Source organism: Panicum virgatum, chromosome 5N (genome assembly GCF_016808335.1).
Source record: "Panicum virgatum strain AP13 chromosome 5N, P.virgatum_v5, whole genome shotgun sequence".
NCBI lineage: Eukaryota > Viridiplantae > Streptophyta > Magnoliopsida > Poales > Poaceae > Panicum > Panicum virgatum.
The window spans coordinates 55,466,203-55,480,930 of NC_053149.1; the positions used below are offsets into that span (position 1 = coordinate 55,466,203).

General features: G+C 50.4%; 4 protein-coding genes and 1 long non-coding RNA gene across 7 annotated transcripts; 3 read left to right on the plus strand and 2 right to left on the minus strand.

Moving 5' to 3' along the window:
• The first annotated feature begins 1,255 nt into the window (after positions 1-1,255).
• On the plus strand, positions 1,256-3,465 carry LOC120673079 (BURP domain-containing protein 3). The gene is made up of 3 exons (XM_039953765.1): positions 1,256-1,412; positions 1,802-1,910; positions 2,022-3,465. The coding sequence occupies exons 1-3, from the start codon at positions 1,374-1,376 to the stop codon at positions 3,227-3,229; spliced, it is 1,356 nt and encodes a 451-aa protein (XP_039809699.1). The 5' UTR covers positions 1,256-1,373; the 3' UTR covers positions 3,230-3,465.
• Positions 3,466-4,446: 981 nt separating this feature from the next.
• On the plus strand, positions 4,447-5,417 carry LOC120673081. The gene is made up of 2 exons (XR_005674499.1): positions 4,447-5,019; positions 5,129-5,417. It is a non-coding gene; the product is annotated as an uncharacterized LOC120673081 (long non-coding RNA).
• A 482-nt stretch (positions 5,418-5,899) lies between these two features.
• Positions 5,900-6,590, minus strand: LOC120673080 (mitochondrial import receptor subunit TOM9-2-like). The gene has a single exon (XM_039953766.1). It carries the CDS (start codon positions 6,525-6,527, stop codon positions 6,255-6,257), a length of 273 nt encoding a protein of 90 aa, XP_039809700.1. The 5' UTR covers positions 6,528-6,590; the 3' UTR covers positions 5,900-6,254.
• Positions 6,591-6,740: 150 nt separating this feature from the next.
• Positions 6,741-11,040, plus strand: LOC120673076 (histone-lysine N-methyltransferase SUVR4-like). 3 transcript variants are annotated; one of them, XM_039953758.1, is made up of 8 exons: positions 6,741-6,897; positions 7,468-7,696; positions 7,816-9,159; positions 9,863-10,128; positions 10,227-10,293; positions 10,379-10,429; positions 10,584-10,680; positions 10,766-11,040. In XM_039953758.1, exons 2-8 carry the CDS (start codon positions 7,490-7,492, stop codon positions 10,798-10,800), a joined length of 2,067 nt encoding a protein of 688 aa, XP_039809692.1. In that variant the 5' UTR covers positions 6,741-6,897; positions 7,468-7,489; the 3' UTR covers positions 10,801-11,040. The 3 variants fall into 3 exon arrangements, with proteins under 3 accessions (XP_039809692.1, XP_039809694.1, XP_039809693.1); XM_039953760.1 differs by having other exon boundaries at positions 6,750-6,897; positions 10,584-10,677; positions 10,769-11,019; XM_039953759.1 differs by having other exon boundaries at positions 6,766-6,939.
• Positions 11,041-11,609: 569 nt separating this feature from the next.
• Positions 11,610-14,255, minus strand: LOC120673075. Its single transcript, XM_039953757.1, has 2 exons — positions 14,052-14,255; positions 11,610-13,926 (listed from the first exon to the last, which is right to left on the minus strand). Exons 1-2 carry the CDS (start codon positions 14,238-14,240, stop codon positions 11,731-11,733), a joined length of 2,385 nt encoding a protein of 794 aa, XP_039809691.1. The 5' UTR covers positions 14,241-14,255; the 3' UTR covers positions 11,610-11,730.
• Positions 14,256-14,728: the final 473 nt, after the last annotated feature.

A 14,728-nucleotide genomic window follows, 5' to 3' on the forward strand; every position in this document is an offset into this window, starting at 1 on the left:
TCGGCCCGCACAGCTTACATGCCGGACAGCGCCGAGCAGTGATCTCAGTAAGTGCTTCGAACCATACGCTGATACCCTGCAACTTCCGGACAGAGACCGGAGTTATGGTCCTGGATCGGATCTGGTTCATGCATGCCTTCATGGACGGCTGCATTGTTGTTTTCCGAATGCCAACGAAATATTTTGTATCCGTGTATATGCTATCCTGTCATATACTCATGCTGTCGACGAGATAGCAGAGGCTCTAGCTTCGTACAAACTCTCCTGTATAGCCACGTCAAATTAGATCCTTCCACAATGCTCAGAATGAACACGAAAGAGAAAAGAGACGAGAAGTGATCTTTCATTTGCACAGAACTCTGCACGTCAAATTAGAAGACACATTCTAGAATGTTTCTTCTGACTTTACAAGTCGGGTTCTCCATACCGCCGTACTGTTCCAGCTAAACAAGCGTAGTTTGCCCCGGTTCAGAATTGTGCTCAGGTGGCTAGCAGGCGGCTTCGCAGCGCAGCCGTCTGCGCCACCACCGCGCGGCGCGCGACCAGGCTTGTTTGGCCATTCTACAAAACTAACGCGCATATTTTTCGAAAAGAGAATTCCGCATACATGAAGTACTAAATAAAGTCTATTTGTAAAATATTTTTAGTAATAGGTGTAACTTTTCGCGACGAATCTAATAATGATAATTAATCGATAATTGTCTACAGTGGTACTACAGTAACTATTCTCTAATCGCGCGGTTAAAAGCCTTATATTCTTTATGGTCACTAGCACGGGGTTCTGGAGTTAATTTTGTAAACTGATTTTATTTGACACTGTAATTAACAGTCAAAATATCACTATTTATTATTACGCTACTATTCTAGCGCGAACCAAACCAGCCCCAGACGGCCGGGCCGGTGCCGTCGCCCATCGGGGTGGGACGGCGAGTCGGCGACGGGCATTGAATTCGCGAGGCAGGAAGTGGGCGGTTGAAGGGCCGGGCCGCACGATACAGTTCCCATGGGCCATGGCCGCCCGCGCCGGTCGTCTGCGTCCTCCGTGGCCTCAGTACGGCTCTGTGCCACCGCTACTGTGATCCGTGAGACACTGTGACCGCGAGCGCTGAGCTGCGCCTGTACCCGGTGGTTCAGTGGTAGCACTGGCCGGCGGCCGTGGCTCAGGCAGACAGGCCGCAGCGAGTTATTGGTTTCTTTCGTGCCAATTAATTCCCTCAACCCCCGATCTACTTCCTGTTTCGGGTTATAAATATATAGGGGAGGGAGTGCCACACTGCCACCTCTGCAGCAAGGCCATCTTGTCTGCATCGCCCTCCTTCCTTACACTTGCACCGGGATCATCTCAGCTTGCGCATTGGCCATCTTCGTCGTCCATGGACAGGCTCCTCGCCGGCCTGCTTGGCTTCCTATTGGTCAGTCCCTCGCTCACTACCACGCAGCTCGCTCGTCTTGTGTGCTTCTTCTCCCATAATTTCGTTCCTTCAGACTTCAGCTGCTAGTGATCCTTAATTCCCTATGGCCTATGCTGTTCATTTGGCGAAACATTTATGTGAATCTGGAAAACATTCAGAAGAGGTTCAAGCGTTCAGCTAGCTTACAAACCATGCTAAGAAGTTCTATGCTTTTAGTAGGAGCTTTTGCTGCTGTTGTATCGATGCTTTTTCAGACGATGTTTACATTCTCATCACCATAGTAATGATATAATAATAAGGTTCAAGTTCTCGATCTGACGCATCTCTTTCAAAAAAAAGGAGAAAATTCTCTGATGCATAGAGATACTGTTGTGGTTTGCTGCATGCAGCTTGCGTCAGTAGGAAGCCATGCAGCTCGAGCTCCGGATCAGTACTGGAAATCTGCTCTCCCCAACACGCCCATGCCAAGCTCCCTCTCCCAACTCCTAAACACCCCAGGTATGTACTATTATACTCCACTAAACAGCTGCAAACCCTAAGCACGTACACATATATACGCTTGACCGAACATGCATATACGTAACATTTCTCTTCCATGCTCGTGCACAGCCGGCGGCACGACCGTGAACGTCGGCCGTGGCGGTGTCCATGTCGACGCCGGGCATGGCAAGCCCGGGGGCACGACCGTCGATGTAGGCAAGGGCGGCGTCGGCGTCAACGTCAACCCTGGCAGCGGCAAGCCCGGCGGCACCACGGTCGGTGTCGGGAAAGGTGGAGTCGGCGTTAACGTCAAGCCTGGTTATGGCAAGCCCGGCGGCACCACGGTCGGCGTCGGCAAGGGCGGAGTCGGCGTTAACGTCAAGCCTGGTTATGGCAAGCCCGGCGGCACCACGGTCGGCGTCGGCAAGGGCGGAGTCGGCGTTAACGTCAAGCCTGGTTATGGCAAGCCCGGCGGCACCACCGTCGGCGTCGGCAAGGGCGGCGTCGGCGTCAACGTCAAACCAGGGAGCGGGAAGCCCGGCGGCACCACGGTGGGCGTCGGGAAGGGCGGGGTTGGCGTTAACGTGAAGCCCCGCGGCAAGCCCGTCCACGTCGACGTCGCTCCTTTCCTATACAACTACGCCGCAACGGAGACGCAGCTGCACGACGACCCCAGCGTCGCGCTCTTCTTCCAGGAGAAGGAGCTCCACCCCGGGAAGAAGATGACCGTCCAGTTCACCAACACCGTGCCCGGCACCAAGTTCCTCCCCCGGAGCGAGGCCGATGCCATCCCGTTCTCCTCGGAGAAGGTGCCCGAGATCCTCAGCCGCTTCTCGGTGAGCCCGGACTCCGTCGAGGCGGCGGAGATGGCGCAGACGCTGCGCGACTGCGAGGCGCCCGCGGCCAAGGGCGAGAAGAAGGCCTGCGCCACGTCGCTGGAGTTCATGGTCGACTTCGCCACGGCCGGCCTCGGGACCAGCCACGTGAGGGCCGTCTCGACCGTCGTGGCGAGGCCGGACTCGCCGAAGCAGGAGTACACCATCACCGGAGTGAAGCGCGCGGCCGGCGCCGACGACGGCCGGCTCGTCGCCTGCCACGCGGAGCCGTACGCGTACGCCGTGTTCGCGTGCCACCAGACGCGGCAGACGCGGGCGTACTCGGTGTCGATGCTCGGCAGAGACGGCACGGCCGTGGACGCCGTCGCGGTGTGCCACGCCGACACGTCCGGGTGGAACCCCAAGCACGTCGCCTTCCAGGTGCTCAACGTGAAGCCCGGCACCGTGCCGGTCTGCCACTTCCTGCCGCAGGACCACGTCGTCTGGACCCGCAGCGGCTGACCCTTGGATGGCCGCCGTGCCTGTTCTTGCTGCGCAGGTTTCATCTACGTTCTAGTAGCCGGCCTCTGAGCGAACTGTCATCTTGTGTCATGTGTTTGCTTATGTTTTCAGTACTTGATACTTGTATGAATGGTGTTGCCAGCCAGTATCGTGTATCGACTATCGATCACCTGCTAGGTTCTGCTGTATAGTTCTAAATAAACAGACATCTCTTTATCTTGGTGTTACTGTTCTCAGCCTCAGCCCAAACAAAACTTCTGCTGATCATGCTTCTCTAGCACACTCTCAACCATCGATCTTAAACTCAGAGACCGATTAGGCGTGAACTAATCAGCCCATTTATGCACAGAACGAAAGGAGGACTAGCAGCCCAAACAGAAAACGTAGTACAGAAGTAGAAAACAAACAACGAGCAGAGCACCGACCTGAGATAGAACCGAACGTGCAGACAATTGCACACGAACTTTTTTGACAGGTGCGGCACCCGTCCTCTAAGCAATCAAACACGGCAGGTGCACAAGTCGACTCGGACGGACGCGGCGGCCTTCCTCAGCGTTCCATAGGCAGACGAAGTCGATTCCTTTCCATGCATAGGCAGACGAAGTCGATTCGGACGCGGCTCTCCTCGGCTTTCCATGCATAGGCAGACGACGATCAGCTCCTCCCGAACAATGCAATCATGTATATATGCAGCTGGATTATCGCAACTGAATTTTGTGATTGGCAACGAAAAATCCCCATGCGGGCATGTGTTGAGCAGTTTCAGTTTGCTGTTATCTTGTGGGTTTTATTATTTCCAGGCAGCTACTGTAAATTTGTAGGCATGGACAGGTGCCTCATCAATACCAGTTGCTTTAGTGTCTATGCTTTCAAGATTACCTTTGATCAAATTTGTTATTGTAACCCCAGGGGAGAGAGGTTGCTTAATGCTAGAAAGAAGCATGATAGGTAACTTCACTGTAGGCCTGCATGTCAATACTAGCTAAGCATTTTAGATATTGCAATTTTAGATATAGTTAGATAACTATGGTTATGCATTTTGCCAGCAAAGTATTCAGTGTTTCTTTTTCACCATTTTGGACTGCAAATGCTTCTGAGGCAGAGAAATTAGATGTAGAGGCTCTCTTGGACTCCCTAGATCAGAAAATTGAGCAGAGCACTTCTACCACGCCAAACTGCATTACTTCCAAGGTATATGTAACATGGTATGGGTGTGCTTTCCCATACTGAGTCTACTCCTCTATCATCTTGGAGCTTATTAATCTATAATCACAGGGTAGGAACTGCAGTACGCTAATCTAAAAGAAGCCTAACGTGCTGTAAATAAACTGGAGTTTCTTGATTTTGAAACAAAATATTAATCTGAAATAAGTGTAAACACACGCATCAGATTTTTCATTTCTAACAGTGTCTGGAGCTCCATCAAATGGCAATGTGATTTGAAATTGAAAACTGACTATGTTTGAATTTATAATTCTGAATAGTAATTTAACTGATAAATCTGTTTCTGCTTCTGTCCTTGTTTCCAGGCAAATTTGAGAATAAGTGCAGATGGAGTAGGGTCCATAAGTGGCAGGTTATTGCTAGGTACAGCCGAAGTCATACCACCTGATGAGGTGCAGGAGATGCATTCATTTGAGCAGTTCTGTATGGTGAGATGGTTGCAGATTGCTGACTACTGAGACAGTTTTGAAATCTTCGTTACACAGCCTGTTTGTTCCATTTTCTTGGGACTAGGTTTATGCACCAGCATGCCACCAGAGAGGATGCTGCCTTTTGCTGCGCAAGTGGTAAGGCATATTTAACAAAATTGACCAGTCTCACTAAATGAAAAAATATTTGACAAGGGAAGTTGCCACAAGACCTTACAAATCAAAGTGTTTGTGCAAAAAACTGCAGGCTGGCTGCGGTTGCAAAGGTTTGGGGGCTCGAAGCAGCCTTCCTCGTCGCACAGACCCACACCTGGCCGGCTATTGATCAGAATTCGGTAATGGCCTGCCTGCTTTCCATGCTTACAAATATTCCAATGAGATAAATGAATGATAGTAGTTGGCGATCAAACGGAAAAAGAACAGCCTGCACCTGCAGAACTAGTGTAGATCAAGACTGTGATGCCCAGGAGTTATGTTCTGTTGTATGCCTATGAAAACCTAAGTATTTCTTTTATGAGTTTTGTTTACCCAGTTAATATCCGTGTGCAAAGATGTTACATGTATCATTACATTTGTGATTTTTTATTTATAATGAGATATGCCCATGCCTGGTGAACACTGAATCCATTACAACTCGAGTTGTTTTTGGACTACTCAATGATTATTTTGCACGCCTGATTTGGCGCAAGTTGGCGCAGATCTTATTGTGAATCTTCTGTACTTTGCTGGCATTTTCACCAGCTTGTCTCAACTGGTTATGAAAGTGAAGTGCAATATTGCTTCATGCTTGATATGGATATGACATATGGAAGAAAACTTGCTGTAAAATAAATTTGTAGCAGACGTGAGATTTCCAAGAAAGAAAAGACCCACAAAATTTGAAGTCCAGACTTGGCTCACTTGCTGTGAACTCTCCAAAGCGGAGAAGATAGCATTGACATTGAGCATGTTAGGTTATCAGATTTGTGGCAAAAATTGAGATGCAGATATAACAGAATTGCATCTCAAACACTAGAAATTCTGTCGCAAGCATACCAACTATACTGTATCAAATAACAAGTAGCAGCCTATTATTATGGTGTATATAACAAACACAAGCAAAGCAGGCACAATTGATCAATCCCTATGTTTTATTGGAGGAAGAGGAACGCATAAACGACCAACAGATTGGTTGATTGATTCAACCAAACATACACAATCAGAGACACCGAAGACAACTGCATCCCCCCCTCCCTCTCAACTGAAACTACTTGAGCATGGGAGCAGTAATATAATAGAGTACTAGTAGTAGTAAGCAAATAATAAAGGTGCAGGCAGGCACCACAAGGGGCGGCGGCGGCGGCGGCGGCGGCGGCGGAGGATGCTAATCTAATCTACTTGATGGGCGCCGGCGGGCCTCCGAGGAGCGTCTGCTGCTGCAGCTCGAGGTCGTTGAGCTGCTGCTCCCTATCCATCTCGATGATGAGCGGCACCACCAGCACCAGGAAGGTGGTGCCCGCGATCCAGGCCGCCTTGCCCGTGCTCCGCAGCAGCTTCTTCGCCCTGGTGGCAGCCTCGCGCCCATGCGCAGCCACCTGCGACAGGGAGAGGGCGGCCAGGATGCCGTCCCCGCCGTCGCGCTTGCCGAGAGCCGAAGACGGCGGCATGGGGACGGATCTAGGGTTAGTCGTCGGAGAGGAGGGATGCGACGGCGGCGCCCGTCTGCTTGCTTCCCTACTTGTATGCTGCCATCTGGGCCGGCTGACCTGGGCTTGGGCTTGATATTGATTGGGCTTTGGTTTGGCCGGCCCAAATTAGCCCACGCATCGCATCGCCGCGGCCGCGGCCGCCGCTTGCTCTTCTTCTTCCTTTTTATTTCCCCCAGCAGCAGAAAGAAGCCAGGGAGAGAAACCCCCTCGTCTCCTCCGCCTCTCCTTCCCCCCGGAAAGAGGAAGAGGGATGACGAATCTGTGACATCGGCGAGCGAATCAGCTCAGTATAGGATTGAATGCCTCCCCCTCCTAAGTCCTAATTACAGTAAGGAAATCACTCCCCTTCCTTTCCGCTTCCTCCACCCAGGTTCTGGTGCTTTTCGATTCTTCTTCTTTTCCCCCTCTTCTCTTAGCACTCAAACGTCTCCTTGTCTTGCGGATTCAATGCGGTGGCTTCGTCTAGCGTTTCACGAAATCTTGCATTTAGGCACATCCATTCATTGGCACTGTTCCTCTCTCTCTCTCATAAAAAAATTGGTTAAGAAAGAACTTGTCTAGGTAAAGAAGGAAGTTGGCTAGGGTACTCATGTTTTTTTTTGGTGCGATCTGATTTATTCTGTTCCTCGAGGGGTAATAAACTTGCAGCCGCTCAGTTCGCAGATTGGGGATTCGTATCTTCCTTTGGTTATTTTCTCCTAAAAAAATGATGCAAAAATCACGCCATTCTCACTATTAGGACACACTGGGGATCTCTTTCTTCCTTGGGTTTTGCATCACCTGTTGCTGTCCTAGTACGATTTTGCTCCACTGTCATGTGCTGTGTGCATTACCTACACTAGTTTACTTGCCCCGATTGAGTGCATCACCATTTTCTTGCCCATTCTGCCCTGCACAGGCTGACTTGGAGTTCATCCAACATGGGTGCCAAGACGGACAGGGCCAAGAAGGCCTTGGATGCTATGAAGCCGCTCGGCTTCTCCAGGAAGCAGGCTGCCCCCGTGCTCAAGAAACTCCTCAAAATCTACAACAACAACTGGGAGCTCATTGAGGATGAGTGCTACCGGGCCCTTGCGGATGCCATCCTCGATGAGCAAGACGACAAACAAACCCCTGATACCTCACAGGTCATGCATTCTCCTTTCTACGCAACTGTATCATATTATCTTGCCTACCTTATCAACATATTTCTCCTTCGTTTTACTGATCACCTTACTGTCGGTACATTCTTGGTCTTTTGTATCAGGGAATGCAAGCAGCCTATGAGGACTCGGAGCCTCATGGCACAACAAGGGATGATCGGCACAGCTATGCTTCTGCAGGCGAAGATGATAATGAAACCCCCCTGGTCAAGAGGCCCAGGATGGGAGTGGCTGACTTTGGACAAGAACTGCAACCTGGACCACAGCGATCCACTGTTTCCACCCAGGGTGCTCTGCCTACTTCACCACAAACTAGCCGTAGGCAGACTAGGTCTTTGACTCTAGTGCAGCAAGCTGCCGACCATGGAGATCCTGCAGCTATCAACGATGCTCCCATATTGAAAGAACCCAAGCCTGAGCCACAAATTGATGCAGATGGGGTAGGATATACAGTTCAAAATACTCATGAGCCCCAACAGGTGGTCCCAATGTGCAACAATGGGGTTGGGTCTTCAGTTCAAAATACTCGGGAGGCATCTTTTGTGGAGGTTGATGTGGCTTCTTCCACCAATGGTGAGGTGAAGATGTCTATGAAATGCAACTTGGATCCTTCAAAATTCAGCATTAGTATGGAGGAGGTTTTCAAAATGGTGGAGGAGAAGTGCCTTCACTCATACAAGGTGTTACCTCCAGATTTTTCTATTGGCAAGCTGATGAGTGAGGTATGCCAATCTGTTGCAGAATTGGGTACTATGCATTCTGATGTTCACAGCGACGATGGCAGCTTGCATAAAGAGGCTGTTGCTCCTTTTGTGAAGCCAATTGCTTGCAAGGCTTCTGTGAGTAAAAATGGTAATGGTGCTGCAGGATCATCAGTGCTTGAATCCTCAGAACCTTGTTTGCAGAATTCAATCGTTGCTTGGGATCCTGAGTTAGCACAGCGTAGGACAACCCATGATGTTACTGATATATCCAAAGGGGAAGAGCGGTTAAGAATATCTGTAGTAAATGAATTTGGCAGTGAGACCTGTCCTCCATCCTTCTATTACATACCAAGGAATCTTGTCTTTCAAAGTGCTTACGTCAACATCTCCATTGCTCGGATTGGTGATGAAGACTGCTGTGCTGATTGTTCTGGCAACTGTTTGTCAGCGCCGCTTCCATGTGCTTGTGCAAGAGCAACTGGGGGCGATTTCGTGTATACACCTGAGGGCCTGGTTAAGACAGTATTCCTTGATGAATGCACCTCCGTTAATCATTTCCCAGAAAATCATCATAGGTTCTATTGTAAAGCTTGCCCTCTTAAAAGATCTATGAATGCAGCCTCACTGGGTCCCTGTAAAGGTCATCTTGTCAGAAAATTCATTAAAGAATGCTGGAGTAAATGTGGGTGTGGCATGCAGTGCGGGAACCGTGTGATTCAGCGTGGTATAACAAGCAGATTGCAGGTATATTTTGAAGAGATTTGCAGACGTACACTACTTATTATTCTACAGCATTCCTTTCTACTCCAGCCACCCCCCAAAACAAGTCATTTTAGGATTCAAAATTTGTCCTATAAAACATGTCACCGTAGCATTTGGACAAGTAGTGGGGTCCATGAACATTAGTTCCCTGCCAATTAAACGGTGAGTTCATGCCTAGATTTTTTTTTTGTTTGTTTAGGGGCACCAGCTACTCTGCATGGCTCTATGCAGGAAAATTAGGTGAGCGCAAATTGACAAAGTCGAGATCCTGCATGGCTGCACGCATCGCAAATCCAAATGGCAGCCTTTTTATAGGAACATGAATCAACAATGAGGGGTAGTAGAGTCATTTCACCTTCTTGCTAATCTGTCTGATAATTTCTAGAGTGACTTGTTTTTTTGGAAAGAGGGAGTAGATGGTAGTCACTAATAGCTATTAAGGTGCAATATTTGCTCGTTCCTGTCTTCTCTGAAGAATGACCATTACATTGAAATGCATTCTTTTCTGAGATATATGCTTACCGTGTGTATTGCTTAGTTCTTCCCAAACATGTATCAAAACTTACCATTTGTTCCTGAATTTTATCTAGTTGAAGGTTCATTCATTTCCCCCCCTGCAACTTAGGCTTCTGTTTCGTTGCATGAACATGGCTATTCCTTTATGTTGCTTTATTCAATGGTATAGGTATTTTTTACACAAGGGGGGAAGGGCTGGGGACTACGCACCCTTGAGGATCTCCCAAAAGGTGCATTTGTCTGTGAATATGCTGGGGAGGTACTAACAAGCACTGAATTGTATGAAAGAGCAATTGAAAATGCAAGAAATGGTAAACATATGCATCAAGTGCTACTGGATGCTGATTGGGGTTCAGAAGGCGTACTGAGGGATGAAGAGGCTCTTGCCCTCGATGGGACATTTTATGGGAATGTCGGGCGATTCATCAACCACAGGTACATTTTTGGTTGTAAATGTCTTGCCATAGTTTGTGTATTCGCTCTCCGCTGTCCGCTAATACACTTTTGGTAACTAACTAAAACTATATGACTAGATGCTATGATGCAAATCTAGTTCAGATCCCAGTTGAAGTTGAGACACCAGATCATCATTATTATCATGTAAGTGATGTGCAGCTCTTGATGTTAATGTGTGAAAAGAGTAAGAGCGCTATATGCTAATGATTTAATAATTGATATTGTGCAGCTGGCATTTTTCACAACCAAGAAAGTGGAGGCATTTGAGGAGTTAACATGGGTATGTGTCTCATGATTTTAGTTAAAAAGGTTAATAGCAGGCACGGTTCAGCATCTGGAATGGGTTGTTCTTTTCTTTTCCATGCATTTTGACCATCAGTTTAGAGGGACATGCTTAGTGTGCTGATTCAGAATGTTTGGAATTCTGATTTCAGGATTATGGCATTGATTTTGATGATGTGGATGGTCCCAGTAGAGCATTCCGATGCATGTGCGGAAGCAGATGCTGCCGTGATCCAAGGAGTTCAAGTACGTAGCCAATCTTAGTGCTTCCTCAAGCAGCATTTCCTTTGGATGCAAATGTGGAATCATGTATGGATGATATGGTTTGTGCTGGCAGGGAGGATGGGTAGAGCAGCTGGGCGAATCTAGTGGGGAAGCCTGGACTAGCGACATTTGCTTGGTGGGGGCTCGAAGATGTGAAGCCTGGACTGTAGAATGTAGATAGAAGGGGATGAATGTGGATAATTTTGGATGCAAATGCCTCAGCCTGAGGCTGAGGGGACCAGCAACCTGTTTAGGTTTATTATTGGCATGTAGCAACTTATGCTGCCCGTATGCATGTTACCGGCCATCATGCCGTGTTGCAAACGAGCCTGTTGTTTTGCTCAAGGTCTTTTTTTTTTGATAAAAAAAAGGTCTTGGGAGATCTTCCTGGCTTCAGGGGTGGGTTGGATGGTGCTGCCTCTGCCTGGCAGGGCAGCAACCAAACAATCCTAGTAGTACTCATTAGCCTATGGAGATAGTGGACTGCAGCTAGGACACGCATGTCGTAAATACAAGTACTCCATCCATCCATCCATCATCAAGAGTGAAAGAAAAAAAAAGAGAGGCAAAAATTTGTTAAGTCGTAGAAGCAAGTATTATGGTGGGCTAAAAGCAGATTGAATGCTGAGGTGGAGGAGAGAGAGGGGAAGTGGGCCATATATTTATGGCGGAGAGCTAAATCATTATACAAGTGGTTGAGAGATGAGTTGCAAAAGTTCTTTAAGGTCAGTAGGAGGCTAAATCATTAGCCTTGCTCTAAGTAGCAGCTAGTACACGCATGTCGTTGATGCTTCATCCATTCGGTTCCAGATCCTTGGTTATCTGTTTGCATCTTCTTCATTCCGGTACCCATTTGCTTGTTCTTGGACAGACATTTGTTGTTAAGTAGTACATGCACAATTAAGACGCATTGATGGAAAAAAAATACATAGAGGAAACATTTCATTTCATCCAGGACCTGAACATACACCTGATTGATGATCAATTATAGACAGTATTTATTTTATTATTCCATATATATGCATATGGTGGTGCTCACTTCCATCTGGGCCTGCTGCTTGTGCTCGCCGCCGCCGCCTTCTTCCTGCTCCGGCCTCTGGGAGCATCGTCCTTCTCTGCGGCCGCAAGAGGATTCGCCGCCTGCCGCCGCCTCCTGCTGTCGTCATCGTTCGCAGGATTTTGAGGCGCGGCTTGTTCGCTGCCCAGAATAAGCTTGTCTCCGTCGTCGTCCTCAATGCTTATGAACTCGTCGCTGGACTTCCTGCTCGCCGTGCCATCGTCATCGTCGTCCCCAGCTGCTGACTTCCCGCTTGCCATGACATCGGATTCGGATTCGAACTCCTCCGAAGCGTCCACTGCTGCTGCATCTCCATTCCCCCCTTCTTCTTCCTCTGCATCTCCATTGGAATTCATGTTTTGCAGCAACAGCACCTGCACGGCATGCCTTGCTGCATCGGCAGCCCAGGGTCCTTCGCCATCGTCGGCCTCCACGTCGTCTTGTTGCGCCTTCCGAAGCAAGTCCAGTGCACTGGCTGTGATGTCGAAGCCGCCAAGCCGCGCAATTTCTAGGAGGAAATGGACGTCCAGCTGGGCCTGGGCGCCATGGCCGATCCACGAGTCCGGCGGTTTGGTAGAGAGCCAGGAGATGACCTCCTCCATCAGCTCCTGCAGAAGTTTCTTCATCGTCCCATCGTCGCCGCCCAGGATGGCGCCATACGCGTCCTTGAGCCGCCTCACCCGAAGGAACACCACCTGGAAAGCCAGAGAGGGCATCATCTGCCCCTGCCCCTGCCCCTGTGGTGGCGATGATGCTGAAGCTGAATACGCCATGGTGTCTCGTATGAATCGGTGGCAGAAGCAGCTCCACACCTGCCCGGCCGCTTCTTTGATCAGGCCGCCCACTTGTCTCTGTGCTGATGCTGACCATGCGCCGATGGTGGGGAGCAGGGACACCAACGTGGTGCAGTTGATGAGCACGGAGATGTGCTGGTGATCCTGCTGCTGCTGCTTGCTACTCTTGGTCTTTGGGTTGGGGATGATCATGGAGTGCGTGACGTACTCCTCGAACAAGTCGGCAACAAGCTGCACGGCTGCCGAATCATCCATCCCAAGAACACGTCGCAGCGGGCGGGCGACGTCGTCCACGACCTCCCCTACGAGGGTCACGAATTTCCTCCCGCTGGCTGTCAGCAGGCAGTAGCGGCGATGCTCATCGTCGTCATCAGCCACTCCAGCAGCAGCAGCAGCAGCAGCAAATAATGGTGGCATCAGGAATCTGCCGAGGACCCAGTCGTCGGAAGCCACCAGCAGCCGGACCACCTCCTTGAGATGCCTGGCGTACGTGGCCAGGGCCTCCCGGATGCAGGGCGCCATGAGGCCACCCACATCTTCTTCGAAGATGGTGCCCAGAGGCCTCAGCAGGGAAGAGTAGGAGATGGCACACTCGGCGGCCTCCAGTGCCAGAGCCAGGCTCTGCCCGGCTTGTTGCGACGACCTCACGTACTCGGAGAAGGCGACGCTGAAATCCTCCATCTCCTCCCTCGCCCACCGGAGGAGCTGAGGGGTGTAGGGCGATGGGTGCCCGTGCAGCGCCACGAAGCTCCTCGACGCCTGGACAATGGAGGAGAACACCTTGCGCGCGAGTTCCTTGATGTAGCAACCATGAATTCCCTGGACGACGCTCGCACGGTGCCAGTGCCAGTTGAAGAGCAGTTGGTTGGCCCGCTCCGCTTCGCCGAGCTTGCACAGGCCGGAGAGCGCCCTGAGGAGCTCCGGCCGTGGCGTCCGCGGGTTGCCGGCCACGGAAGCCAGGCGCTCGGCGACCCTCGCCTTCCCCTGCTGCGGCACCATCCTCTGCCCCAGGACGAGCTCCAGGGCCTGCTCCATCCGGTGCTCCGACAGAAGCACGTCCAGCTCCAGCTCCCAGTCGTCCACGTCCACGTCCACGTCCACGTCCATGTCCATGTCCATGTCGGGCTCCTGGCCCTTGGCACCGGAACCTTCGCCACCCTCATCATCCAGGCCGCCGCCGCCGCAGTTGCTGCTCAGATGCTGGATCAGCTGCCTGTGTGCCATGACCTGACGTTTCAGGCGGTGGACGTGCATGTCCAGATCACCAGCTTCGTGGAACATCCTAGCGAAGGAGAGGTAGCTGAGATAGGTATTAGCGCGCAAGTCTTGCTCCGAGGCTTTCTTGATCTCCAGGAGCTCAGAGCACAGGTGTTGTATGCCCTGGAAGAATTGCTTCAAACACGTCAGGAATCCATCGATCACCCATACATCTACTTAGTTACTTACGGTTAATTCATGCCGCCGTGGCACGCATTAGTAGGTAGTAACAAGATGGAGCAATGAACCTTTGCAGTCATGGAGTGGAGTCCCAGGTGCAGGCGGTGGCCCTCTTCTTCTTCCTCTTCTTCATCATCATCATCTTCTTCTTCATCCGTGGCGGTGTCAGTGTCTTCACCTGCTGTTCCGCTGCCACTGCCGTCGTCGTAGTCCTCCGCCTCTGCGATTCCGCGGCGATGCCTCCTTAGAGACGCCATGGCGATAGATCGGTGGAAGCAAATCAAGAATATATGACTTTATTATTTATTATTTAGTAGCTTGGCTGCTGGCCAGCTGGACCTCTGAATATATGGCTATTCAGAGTTGAGACGGATGGACAGCAGCGACGGCGACGGCGACTACAAGATGGATATCCAATGGCTGCCGGCCCGGCCGGCCATCGTATATCTCGCCATGCATCAACAACATCTGGCACGTCTTTGCTACCTGAGTTGCCTTTTGCAAGGGCTAATGCTGGATTAAGGTGTTGATGTGGCTGGTTGTTCAGGTTCAGGTGTGTTCCGTCCCACGGAGGTGGTTGGGCTGGAATCAACCCAACCGGCAGATAGGTTTAGTCCATCAGGCCCAGTGTTGTGTAGAGTTGGACCGGGAGACAATTGCGGTTGGGTTTGATCAGTGGTCAGCCTGTCACGTGTCTCGTGTGGATTGCAAAGCACCGACCTGAGATAGAACTGCACGCGCAAAC

What these genes read in the sequence shown, in the direction of transcription:
- LOC120673079 (XM_039953765.1), top strand. Translation starts at nt 1,374, where the DNA reads ATGGACAGGCTCCTCGCCGGCCTGCTTGGCTTCCTATTG. An exon ending in GCCTGCTTGGCTTCCTATTG is followed by an intron (nt 1,413 to 1,801) that starts GTCAGTCCCTCG and finishes TGCTGCATGCAG; the next exon opens with CTTGCGTCAGTAGGAAGCCA. An exon ending in CCAACTCCTAAACACCCCAG is followed by an intron (nt 1,911 to 2,021) that starts GTATGTACTATT and finishes GCTCGTGCACAG; the next exon opens with CCGGCGGCACGACCGTGAAC.
- LOC120673080 (XM_039953766.1), bottom strand. Translation starts at nt 6,527, where the DNA reads ATGCCGCCGTCTTCGGCTCTCGGCAAGCGCGACGGCGGGGACGGCATC.
- LOC120673076 (XM_039953758.1), top strand. Translation starts at nt 7,490, where the DNA reads ATGGGTGCCAAGACGGACAGGGCCAAGAAGGCCTTGGATGCTATGAAG. An exon ending in CATTTGAGGAGTTAACATGG is followed by an intron (nt 10,430 to 10,583) that starts GTATGTGTCTCA and finishes TTCTGATTTCAG; the next exon opens with GATTATGGCATTGATTTTGA. An exon ending in TGATCCAAGGAGTTCAAGTA is followed by an intron (nt 10,681 to 10,765) that starts CGTAGCCAATCT and finishes GGTTTGTGCTGG; the next exon opens with CAGGGAGGATGGGTAGAGCA.
- LOC120673075 (XM_039953757.1), bottom strand. Translation starts at nt 14,240, where the DNA reads ATGGCGTCTCTAAGGAGGCATCGCCGCGGAATCGCAGAGGCGGAGGAC. An exon ending in TCCACTCCATGACTGCAAAG is followed by an intron (nt 13,927 to 14,051) that starts GTTCATTGCTCC and finishes CAATTCTTCCAG; the next exon opens with GGCATACAACACCTGTGCTC.